The 11,841-nt window shown below is 34.5% G+C and overlaps 2 protein-coding genes across 2 annotated transcripts; one reads left to right on the forward strand and one right to left on the reverse strand.

Moving 5' to 3' along the window:
* The first annotated feature begins 529 nt into the window (after nt 1–529).
* Nucleotides 530–3,826, forward strand: LOC141820438 (uncharacterized). The gene is made up of 4 exons (XM_074707750.1): nt 530–844; nt 916–981; nt 3,055–3,230; nt 3,455–3,826. Exons 1-4 carry the CDS (start codon nt 559–561, stop codon nt 3,647–3,649), a joined length of 723 nt encoding a protein of 240 aa, XP_074563851.1. The 5' UTR covers nt 530–558; the 3' UTR covers nt 3,650–3,826.
* A 487-nt stretch (nt 3,827–4,313) lies between these two features.
* Nucleotides 4,314–9,008, reverse strand: LOC141820311 (uncharacterized). The gene is made up of 3 exons (XM_074707600.1): nt 8,448–9,008; nt 7,438–7,506; nt 4,314–4,478 (listed from the first exon to the last, which is right to left on the reverse strand). Exons 1-3 carry the CDS (start codon nt 9,006–9,008, stop codon nt 4,314–4,316), a joined length of 795 nt encoding a protein of 264 aa, XP_074563701.1.
* Between the last annotated feature and the right edge of the window lie 2,833 nt (nt 9,009–11,841).

The following is an 11,841-nucleotide window of genomic DNA, read 5'->3' on the forward strand; positions in this document are numbered from 1 at the left end:
GTACGCGAAGAAGTTCCAATAGAAGCTAAAGAAAGAGCACAAGCTTGATCAGCATATGAAAGCAGTGCTTGTTTATATGTTGGTGAACACTGAGCTCATGACAAAGAAAGAGTTGGCAATGAATTGCATGCCATGGCAAAACACCAAGTGCTTAGACTAAGAAACATATTTATTGTCCTTGTTACACCTAAACAAACAAACAACAAGGGATGATCGATCCGACTCCGATGATTTTTCTCATATTGTTCATTCAAAGATCATCCTTTCACCTCATATTATATCTCTCTTTTAATTTTTGTTTAAAAATTTTACTCTTTTTTAATGTATTTGATTTATAAAAAAGGAGAAAGGAAAAAAATCGTACTTTCTAAATTTGTTTACTTTAGAAAAAAAAGGATAAAATAAAATTGGGAAAAGAGGTCTTTTTTAAAAGACGAATAGCCATTTTTTCCCTTCTTTATTGTATTATTACTAATCCAGTCTGTATAAATATACACCTTTAGGTTGCCTATGCCACTGCCGATAACAAAGTCGTGCGTGCGCCTTTGTCTTGTTGCAATGCTTCACTGTCTCCTCCATTCCCATCTCAACACATTTTCTCCTTTCCATCGCTTCTCCCACCATGGCAGGTGCCTCGTCTCGTTGTCCAAAGCCTTGCTCCTGCCTCCCATCCCCTCCTCCTTCAGGGTGCCCAAGCTCAAGTCGTCGCGCGGCGGGAGGAGCCCGATGGTTTCCTCTTCCTTGCTCGAAGCCCCTGTGATCTGGGTCGGCAGGATCTGCATCTTCTACGCCCTTCTCAAGGCCGGCCTTGCCGGCTCGCAGTCCAACCCGTTTGTTCCTTCGGGTACTTGGAATTCTTGCCTGGATGATTAAGCGATTTGGTTTCCTTGTTGACGCGTTCCCCTATGGTTGCAGATTTGAGCAACGATGGTGACGATTTGGGATTTGCCAACTGGATTGGGATGCTACAAGGCAGATCAGGTTTGTGGGGCTTCAGCTCTTCTTTTCCTTCGGCTAAATCTTGATCACAAGTTCTACAAGTTGTCTAGATCGGCTTACTTAAAAGTGCACTCCTGAACGTTTCACGGTCAATTTAGCTCAGAATTATTTGAATTCTGATGTCGAGAAATTTTCACATAATTTGTCTTCCATTTGATGCTTTATTGGCAACTTATAAATACATCTGAAAGATAACCAGAAAATATTTAGACCTAATGTGGAATAATTAAGTACATACAAGATGCATTTTGTCCTTTTATTTTGTTTTCTCATCGACAAGTTGATAGAATTAAATACACTTATACTGGAAACATCAGTTGAAGATATATTTGAACTTGCACAAACACTGAGTTAACCTAAAATGTCAAGTAACTCATTTATTCTAGAACATTATTGCTTATCATTTATTTCTTTTTGCCATTGTGCTTAAAATATAGAATTGTCTAAGCACAATGGTTCAGTTAATCTTCCTCACCAGGTTACATATCTAATACTTATTTTGCACTATATTCTAGTTCTTAGGAGTCTTTAGATGGAATAAAAACTAGTTTGTTTAGATGGAATAAAAATTTGTTTGGAGCTCTATCTTGCAAACTTCTTTAACAAGATTGAATAATCATCTATGCTATGTGGTAAAGGCTTGAAGGTGTGAGAGGTAAATGGAGATCAAAGCAAATTTTATATAGTGTAGTCACAAGAGATCTAAATGACAAAGGTGTTACTGTGATATGATCTTACAGGGAGCTAAAATAGCATGATAATATATGCATAATCATCTGTAATAACTGGGACGCTGAAATAACTGGGATGCCTGGTGTGTTATTCCTATTTGTAAAGAGGACAACTAGTTTCTAGTTTGTTATAATGGTATTAGAGTGCATTTTCTTACTATCAAACTGTCGAGCTTAAAATCAAATTCAAACATTTTTTATATGTCAGATGTGACTTTATCTTATTTGCTTCCCTGATATCCATGTTTGTATGTCATAATGGCTGAGCAAACAATGCTTATACTAGAGATGAGGAAAGAAAGTAAGGCATTTTGTTAGTAGCAATGAAAATCTATCGAGACTATTAAGAGCTTCAATGATTATTATATGGGCATAGGTTACATATGAATTGCTAAACTAACATGATGATTTGATTAAAGCATGAAAGTATTATTTTGTGTACTTGAACAGAAATGGTCTCCTTAACTAAATTTTAATTGCATGTATGTGGAGCAAAATAGTCATAGTTTGATTATAAATCTTGATAAGGAACATGGATTTTCTAGTAATTTTTGAATTAAAAAATCCACCTAAATAACATTTTTTTTCAGTAGATCAGTAAATTTGTTGTTCGTTTCTGCATTTTAAAAAGTGGTCTATATGTTTGAATTTGCCTATGTAATCACATATTATTTTAACTTTTCGTCAATTTGTCCATTTGTAGTTAAAAACTACATTAGGAGATGATGCATATACTTTAACCTTAATCTAACATAAAGAATGGATGAATGTAGGAGAAGGGAAGAAATACTTAACTGAAAAACATATAATGATTTAAATGAATGATTATTTGATGTTTGGCACATGATGACATCTTTTTAGGACAAGGCCTGGAATGAAGTGAGTTGCAAAGAGAAACGAGAGCTGATAAATTATTGTCATCAAGAAGCTTTAGATGAAAAGGGAAAGGAATTTGATGATTACAAGGAATTCAATGATGCACAAATGATTACAAATTGTCAATATTGCACATTAGTTTAGGTTTTCTTCTGCCTAAGCATTCTCTTTTTGTCTATTTCAAACTCTTAGAAATTTTAATTTATTTCATTTTTATTAATTATTGGATAGGTTCAAACTATTTTTATGGTTTATTTATTTTGACTAAGTTCTTGATGGCACTGGAATTATATTTCTATCATTACAATCACAAACACGTTGATGATGACTGTATATAAATTGGTGTATACTTCCATGTATTCCACATGCACTGTGCAGCAATCTAACTGCTTGCATGTTGATATTGTTAAATACAGAGTATGATTTATCCAATTATGAGTAAATTCAGGTGATAAAGAAGCAACTGAACGGAGGAAGCTGGTTAGGAAGTGGCATCCAACAACAAAGGGTACCTTAAAGAGAAATTACAGAGTACCTTCGAACGCTGAAGGCCAAAGACTTCTACGAGCCATTGCATCATTGCTTTCGGAGGATGATTATTTTGTGGATGCAACCTCACACAAGGTAATAGACAACTTATTCAGTTCATTTAGTAGTTATTATTTCCTGCTAGTCTCTTTCTCCATGCTCACATATTGACTTTATCTGTTTATCAATTTTTAAGAAAAAGTGAAAGAAGTTGATCACGAAGGCATATACATTCCTTTTGCCTGATTTATCTTTTTATGCAATTGACACATAACTTGAGTTCGATGAGATGTTTACTGATAACCATTATGGGCATGTAGGGTTGTCGGATACGAAGGGAGAGTGCTCATGGAGAAAGTGTTTGTTGCAATAATGTAAGAGCTCTCTTTGATGAACTTCCCACTCCACATCTTGTTGTTGAGATCACGGCGTTTCCTGCTGGACCACTTACCGATAAGGATTATGTTAAGGCCGAGAAGCTCGAGAGGGTTCTGAGGTCTGGGTCTTCCATCTGAAATGAGAGCTTTGCACGATGTAAGATTTTCTGTACATAGACCAATGTTGTGACTGGCTCTGGTTGTTTAGCAAATTGACCATGCTCATTGAAGCGTCTTTGTATGTGTTTTCGTTATGTTTAGGCAAAACGTTCATCTTTATGATTCTTGATATTAATGAAGAAATACTTGATGGCACTATCAAGGGTTACAGTTTGTGCTAGGATAATAGGTTCTTACAAAACGACAGTACAGGAACATAATTTGGAGGAGCTAAGACTGTACACATGCTCCGCGTCTGAGTACGCTCACAATGTGGTGCTCTCGGTGGAAGCACAAGCCACTGGGCAGCTGCACAGCAGAAACAGTAGAAAGCCGATGGCTCGATTCCATGTTCGGAAATCAATCTGAACTTAAATTTCTGCAACTGAAAAGAACATACATCCTCCTATACGTAACGATAATTATTGGGTTCTACAAGGAATAATAAGAGGGTCATCGAATGATCGGGTTCTACAAGGAATAATAAGAGACTCGAATTCACTTTTCATGCAGACGCACACACACGTCATTTTGGCATTGCCTATGGGAAGATGAGCTAAGCCATTAGAATAGTGGATTCAAAGAGAGAACCTCGATAGTGGGGGCGTAGCGAGATATGGCTGACAATGTCCCAGATACCACATCAGGATCTTATCAAGGGAACACTGGACGCAGATTGCTGCAACGACGGTGGATGAAATCCTACGTCGTCGAGAGGTGTAGCTATCATTGCATATCCTGATGGAGGAAGGACATCTACCGGTGGGACTGCCAAGGATGATCGAGACCCAATGCTCTCAGGAGAACCCTATGGAGTTGAGTTCACAGGAGCATCTCTCAGAACCACAAGCCGAAGAGAGAACAAAGAATGGGATCCAATGCTAATTCAATTCGGTTCCATTTGATTTTAACCGAATACTCATCCCCAATGAAGATATCTATCAAACTCCTCCTCATGCATCACAAAACATAAGATCTAGAGTAGAAAAAGGAAAAAAGAATAAGCATATATACAAGAGCCACAATCACTTTGTACAAACATGTTACATGTCTTCTATAAACTCAAAAATCCCGTAGATTTTTGGCTCTGAAAGAAAATAGTAGAGTGGCATTATTACTTTGGATTAACATCTTCGGCTAATATTTCCAGTAGAATATCCAAAGCCTTGAATGATCTTATCAAACAAGACTTTAAACAAACTTTGACTAACAAAAAAATCCTCTAAACAACTAAAAAGAATGTTCCATTGAACTTTTCTGAATCAACTGAACAAATAAATAACTTGCTAATCAAAATTTTCACATTGAACATTGCTTTAACTTTCAGACCTTAGCAATATGATATGGTTTCAGAATTCTGTATATATAGCTCCTTCTTAGATGATCTTAGAATGTTGCAGAGAATGTGCGGCGAAGTCTATGGTAATTCAACCTTGAAATTGAACTCAGGTCAGATTTGATCACATCTTGCTGCAAGAATAGCTTCTATTTAATAGATTTTCATTGAAATGTAATATACAAACTTGGTGTTGTAACTCATCCCTATCAAGTGGGGATCCACAATGTTCATTCAAAGGAATAAAAGAATAATGCAAGAATAGTAATCATACAAACTATTGCTTTCTACTATATGAATTTTCACTTGTTTTCCTCTTTAAATCATTAGTTCTAGGACATTTGGGGAAGACTACAGGGAGGAATAAGTGCTTTAACCTAATGGGGTATGATTTAGATGAAGCATGAGCAATTTGGTGTGGTTTGAAGGATTATATATTCATAGAATTCCATGACCAATAATTGTCATATTGTTTTGGATAGTTGGCATTGGATGCCTCCATTTTCTTTGGATGTGGCCTAAAAATAATGTCTAAATGTTGCAACTCCTAACCTACATGTAATATTGATCATCAAACTTACCACCATGAGTTTGTTTCTGTTGGGATCATGCCTGATGGGTCTATGATCCTTAACACTTAACATTGGATCAATGTAGAGGCAACTCTTATAGTACCTTTTATTCTTATTTATTGTACTGAGTTGATTTCAAAATTTATTGGTTTCTATATATTTTTATATAAGTGGTGTTAGAGTGGATACTTCCTCTAAATTGTGTTGCTTATGCTAAGTTGATTGCAAATTTATTGGTTTTCTATGTTGTTTCATCTTCATATATGCATGTAAGGATGTTGGAGTGTGTATGCTTGATGATGTTTAGATATGCAAATGTTCGTACAAACTAAACTTTAGCTTTTGTAGAGAACCATATACTATATTGGTATGGAATTAATGATGAAAATGATAATTATGTTGTAGAGAATTATTAGATATAAACATAGATAAAGTGATACCTATTGGGTTGACATGGCTTCTGAGTTGCATGAACACATTTTAAAAATTAATCTAATTTTTCAAGAAAGGATTTTTTTAATGAAAATATGGCATCTAATAAACTTTGTTCAAAATTATTTTTTTTTAATTTATAGAATTTATAGTAAAATTTTAAAATTAGCATGTATAATTGATTTAGTAGAACACAATTGACTGTTTCTTGACTAGCATATTGGTAATCAATTGATTGGTAGAAGCAACCATTTTATAGTTTTCCTAGTTTATTTTCTAAAACTCATTTTTGATATTATCAAAGGAGAAGTTGGTTAACTTAGAAGACCTATATTTCCTATAAGGGAGTGGATACAGATTAAAATTTATTTTAGCTCGAGGAGTTTATTTAAAAGGAGAGCCTAGGATTAGATTTTATTTTATAATAACTGTATTTTTTAGCATTTATTTATATATATGTTATTTTTTTAAACTTAAATAGATTATCAAATATTATAAATAGGGACATTATTGAAAAATTCCGTCTCCATTTGCTTTGGTGAAACTTTGAATTTTGATATTTGGGCAAAAGGTTTAAGTTAGATCTTGCATTATATTTGATTTGTATGTTTAAGGGTGTAGGAACTTAGATGGAAATAATTTGACTCAGTTAAGGTCATGAGTACTTGGTGTCTCATGGTTTGTAGAAGATTGAGAAGGGTGATATGAGAGACCCGATGAATGATAGGACCAAGAGCATCAAAGGCATTTGTGTTTTCAAAGCAAAGTACACAAGTGGAGTAAGAAAGATAACATTGGAAAAGAACCAGGAGGTAAAAGATGGCTGGAGACACACTTTGAATGTAGAGTGAAAAGGATAACAGAAAAAGAGCCAACGACTTGATGTATTTGAGAGATGAGAAATTTAACAGGAGAAAGTCTTATGGTGAAAGACTTACTAGTAGTAATTGAGTTATGAGAAAAAATATTAGGCTCAGGTGAGGTTAACTTTCAATATAGGAGGAGTCTTGTTTTTGTTATTCAGTCATTAGATAGGTCATTTATCATTGGTGATCTTACAAAAGGTTTCTTCTAGCATTACCTCTCAATGTTGGTGAATTTCAACTTAAGTAAGACTCAATTATTAGGATGAATATTTGAACTATGTCCAATATTTAGTTAATCTGTTGATCAAACAATCAACAAAATGCTTTGCCACTGTACTATACTAAAAGAAAGGGTTGGGATCCTTCTATTCTTCAAATGAAACAAATAAAGATAGAGATAGAATTAATATTCAAAATTTGTATGAAGTATACCTATTTTTTTTAATGTTGCATTCACTTATTGTGCAAGTATACTTGAGATCGAGGTTTCATGGCCAAGGATATAAATAAATTAACATATACACACGAAAAGAAAGAAAGAAAGAAACAGAAAATTTGAACCTGCTTCCGAAGTAAATGGTTCATCTTCTTCAAGTGCTCCAGCTCTTCCTCCAACCGCCTCACGTACGCCTGAACACAACTCGATCAGCCACCAAAACTACTAAGCTAACTTGTAAGATTTACTCAATAAACGAATTAAGAAATTAACGATTGTCTACCTCTAGTCTAGTTAGCCAGGGACTTAAAAGGGTAAAGGGCACAAAGCTTTTAAATTTTTAAAATAACCTACATAAATTTTAATAAGACTATATATATATATTATTGGATTGCTAGAATTTTCGGATTGAAGGGATCATTGAAGCTAGATAAAAAGAGGCTCTGCTGACCTGACCGGTACTTAACTAACAAGATCTGGTGACATAACATATGGTCTTCCAAAAGTGGAACAAATACTAGAAGTAGGTTCGATTGATTCAATATTCATTTTCTGCAAAAAAGATAGAAACTGCAGTTGGCCACGACGGAGGAGAGTATTGTCTTTGAATCCTTACCCTCTTCTGTAATTTTGTTCCGTCGTAACCAATTTAGCTATGTCCCGGGACGATTAATTCAATATCCATTTCTGCAAGTAAAGGTGGAATCCGCCACCTTAGCGGGCCCACACACCTTAGCGGGGTCGGCCCCACGACCATTTGTGAGGAGGTAAATCGAGAAACTGCAGTTAGTCACGACGCAGAAGGGTATTGTCCGACTTTGCCAGGATTTGAACTCTTGCCCTCTTCTGCAAGTCTGCTACGTCGTAACCAACTCAGCTATGCCCGGGGGCGATTAATTCAATATCCATGAACCTTAAAAGGAGAGTTGAAGGTTGGAACAAAGGTATACCAAAAATTTTTAGAATCTGCTGGGGATTCTTGATTTAAGCCGAGTTAATTATAGCTCAAAATTTTACCTCTTTGGTTAATAAAATCTAAAGGGTTTACGGATCTCAGGGTACAGATTCATAATAGACATATAGAGAAAGCCAAAACACCTTAATTATTAAAAAAAAAAAAAAAAAAAAGACTCACTTGCTTTCTCGCCCTGGACCGCGCCGCCGACTCTCGATTCTTTAGCATCCTCTTCTGCTTCCTCTCGTCCATGCACCGCTTCCCTGCAGCCTTCGGCGCCTCACTGGTGGCGCTCGACTCCATGAAGGCGTGATCCAGCGCGTGCGGCGCCACCGGCACGAGCAGCTGCTGGGCCTCGCCCAGCCCCGCCGAGTCCAGGAGTCCCGCGCTGAGCATTGCCAAATTGTGATGCTGCTGGTGGCTGGAGTGCAATTGGTACTGGAGCCACTGCTCCTGCTGCTGCCGCTGCACCACCGCCGGATCCACGCCCAGCAGCGCCGAGGAAGACGCCGCGGGGGCATTGAGGTTGATTCCGCCGGACCGGATCAGGAATTCCTCCAGCGCCGACTCCCCGAATTCCTGCACCAGCATCTGCTGATCCGTCAGGTCCGACCATTTTCTCCTGTGCAGCATCGGCTGGTCCCCGGCGGCGCCCATCACCGAGGTTAGAAGCTCATCGATGTTCATGTTGTGGTGCTCCGGCAGCGCTCCTTGGCCTCTGTTCGACGAAACCAGCCCCATCCGTTGCCGCGCGAAACTCTCAAGAATCTGAAACGACGACTAATCACTGATCATGATCTATCGCCAGCGATTAATGCATGGAATCCTCGAAAACAAAATAGTAATAATAATAACAACAACAACAAAAAAAAACAAAAAAAAAACAAACAAATATCTCGCTATGTTTTTAAAAGGAGATCGCACCGGGCGGCGGGGGAATCGGGCGGTGGGGTTTTGCGTGCGGTGCAAAAGTGAACACCGAAATTAAAAGGAAAAAAAAGAAGAAAAAGAAGAAGAAGAAGAAAATATCGCAACCAACTGCAGATGCAGATTTGTAGAGGAGAGAGTCAACGAGTTGGGCGATCATTGTGGTAGCGCGGGCGTTGCGTTATCGCTACAACTTTCAACACAAGCTTTTAAATTAAACTATATCGTCACCGATCAAAAACAAAAACAAAAACAAAAGAAATCTATCAGAATTTCATACAAAGTCAACTGCCTTTTAATCAGGCCCTAATTTTAGGGTTTTGGTTCTTCTGTTAAATGCAATATTAATTAATTCAAAATCATGGGATAATTATATTGATCCAGCTTCTTTTGGTAAACTAAGCAGCTTCTTGGGATTATGAAGCTTAATGGCGGCCATTTTTATTGTTTTTAGAGCTGAACTAATTGGCTAAACAGAATTCAATTCAAGGATTCTGATTGATTGAATTTTGACCGATTCAATTACAGAAACCAGAATTCAGGAGCTTGACCAGCTCAAACATTATATATTTTGCTGCCCTATTTAATTATATATTATTTACTTTCTTTCTAGATTTTAGATTAATAATTACTTATAATTAATTGAGCAGGAATAATGGAATATGATTACAAAGAACGAGCATAAATTAAATATTATTGTTGCTTTATTTTAAATTTGTTACTAGATTTGTCGGCATAAGTATCAATAAATTTGTTTGTGTATTAATTGACAATCTATTTTATAGTATCACCACTAAATAATACAATAATGATAATATTTTATGATGAAATATTTATCATAGTCATTATCCGTAGATTTGTCTTCAAAATTAATTATAGTGATAATTATATACTTTTCATAGTGGTTAAAGTCTCATCTCTTTGTAGGTTAAGACCCCGCACTAGTGAACATATTTATCTCTACGGCCATGGATATCATTATAGCAAGAGCATTTTCTTTCTTCGTGAGCAATTGATTCTTTTCCATAATTTATATAATATTAAAATGCAATAAAGAGAGTCAGTCAATTATACACCCAAATCAAGCTTCTTGTCAACGAACTTCACGCAATCGGACAACAAGTCAAAAACCGCCACATTATGAAGTATGCTCTAAAAGTAATTTGAAGAAATTTTTTATGGGCATCTATGATTGATGTTTAAGGTAAAGTCAAATGAGTTATTTTTTGAATTTGAATTTCATGAACAATTTAATACTACTGCAATCAAAAAAGATATTGCCTTGATTGAATTAAAAGTTAAGACCAAGGAGTCAAAGTCACTAAGCGGAAACAAATCAAGAAAGGTATAGGCTTGATTGAATTTGTAATGTTTATCAATAAAAAAACAAATCAAATTAATTAACTCATAAATTGAATAATCTAAATTGAACCAACTCAATATTTGAACTTCTACACTTAGACTTATTTGGTTCTTACTGGGCTAAGTCACTAAACGAAAATTTAAAATATTAAGTCCATGACAATTTTAAATTATTTTTAAATTTAAAATATTTTTTAAAAACTTCTCTTTGAAAAGCCAGAAACACGTTTTGCAAAAGAATTTTAACTTATATTTCCTAAAAGTTACTTAAACACATTTGAAAAATTCATGTTTTTAAAACTTCTAATAATTGTGCTCGATTTAAATTTTTCTCGAAGTGGTTCATCTATATTCTTTCAAAGCTAATTAAATGTTAATTAGTTGAGAGCAATTTTGCAAATAAAGAATAACCATGTGTTTCTTTAAATTTCCCTAGGTTTTGATTTATGTCAAGGGGGAGAAAAATCATTAAAAGTTAAAGCAAAACGCCAAGGACATTATTTTCAAGGGGAGAGAGTAAGTTAAGGGGAGTGTGTTTTTTAAAAATTGAACTTATATTTTACCTAACTTTGAACTAAATTATCATAATTAAAAAAGAAAATATTGTTGATGTAGGGAATACCAAATAATTGAATCTGAGTTTTTATAATGACAAATGATTAAAATTAAATTTATTTATGATATAACAAAGTTAATCATATGTGCAAGTAGCACAATCAGTTACATCTAAAGTATTTTTATATAAAAAACTATTTATGGATTTGATCAATGTTGCTTAAATTTGATGAATAACACTTTAAAAGATTAAAATTATTATAGCAACTATTGCTATTATAATATAATAATCATAAATGATTATTACAATATTAAAACAGTCACTTAATAATTTTTATAATTATTGTCAATCAATGGACTAAATAGTAGTAGTTATTTAATGGATGCTACAACAAATTTAATGTGATTTTGAACACGTTTAAGTAATTTTAATAAAATTTAAATAATCTTAATTAAATTTATAAAAATAATATAAAAATATTTTATTATAATATTATTGAAAAAAATAAATCGATTTATTTTAGTATGTTACAGTACTAGTCCCTAGCCGCTATAAATACACATATTTTTTTAGATGAAAAATACGTTGGGTGCTATTTTAACTTTTTATAATTAAAGGGTGTCTTTTTAAAGATTTTAATAATTAGAGGGTCCTTTTAATTTTTGATTAAAAACTTTTTTGAATATTTTATTTTTAAAATACTGAAGAAAATTTTTAAAAAGTCAGGGG

This window comes from Curcuma longa, unplaced genomic scaffold (assembly GCF_044706935.1).
Source record: "Curcuma longa cultivar G26 ecotype Majalengka, Jawa Barat unplaced genomic scaffold, ITB_CL_G26_1.1 utg3290_np1212_1714210_RagTag, whole genome shotgun sequence".
In the NCBI taxonomy this organism is placed as follows: Eukaryota; Viridiplantae; Streptophyta; class Magnoliopsida; order Zingiberales; family Zingiberaceae; genus Curcuma; species Curcuma longa.

Excerpts from the sequence above, each read along its gene's own strand:
- LOC141820438 (XM_074707750.1), top strand. The coding sequence starts at position 559 with ATGCTTCACTGTCTCCTCCATTCCCATCTCAACACATTTTCTCCTTTC. Across the intron at positions 845-915 it reads CAACCCGTTTGTTCCTTCGG|ATTTGAGCAACGATGGTGAC; the intron begins GTACTTGGAATT and ends CTATGGTTGCAG. Across the intron at positions 982-3,054 it reads GATGCTACAAGGCAGATCAG|GTGATAAAGAAGCAACTGAA; the intron begins GTTTGTGGGGCT and ends GAGTAAATTCAG.
- LOC141820311 (XM_074707600.1), bottom strand. The coding sequence starts at position 9,008 with ATGGGGCTGGTTTCGTCGAACAGAGGCCAAGGAGCGCTGCCGGAGCAC. Across the intron at positions 7,507-8,447 it reads GGTCCAGGGCGAGAAAGCAA|GCGTACGTGAGGCGGTTGGA; the intron begins GTGAGTCTTTTT and ends AGTTGTGTTCAG. Across the intron at positions 4,479-7,437 it reads ACCATTTACTTCGGAAGCAG|GGTTCTCCTGAGAGCATTGG; the intron begins GTTCAAATTTTC and ends TCAACTCCATAG.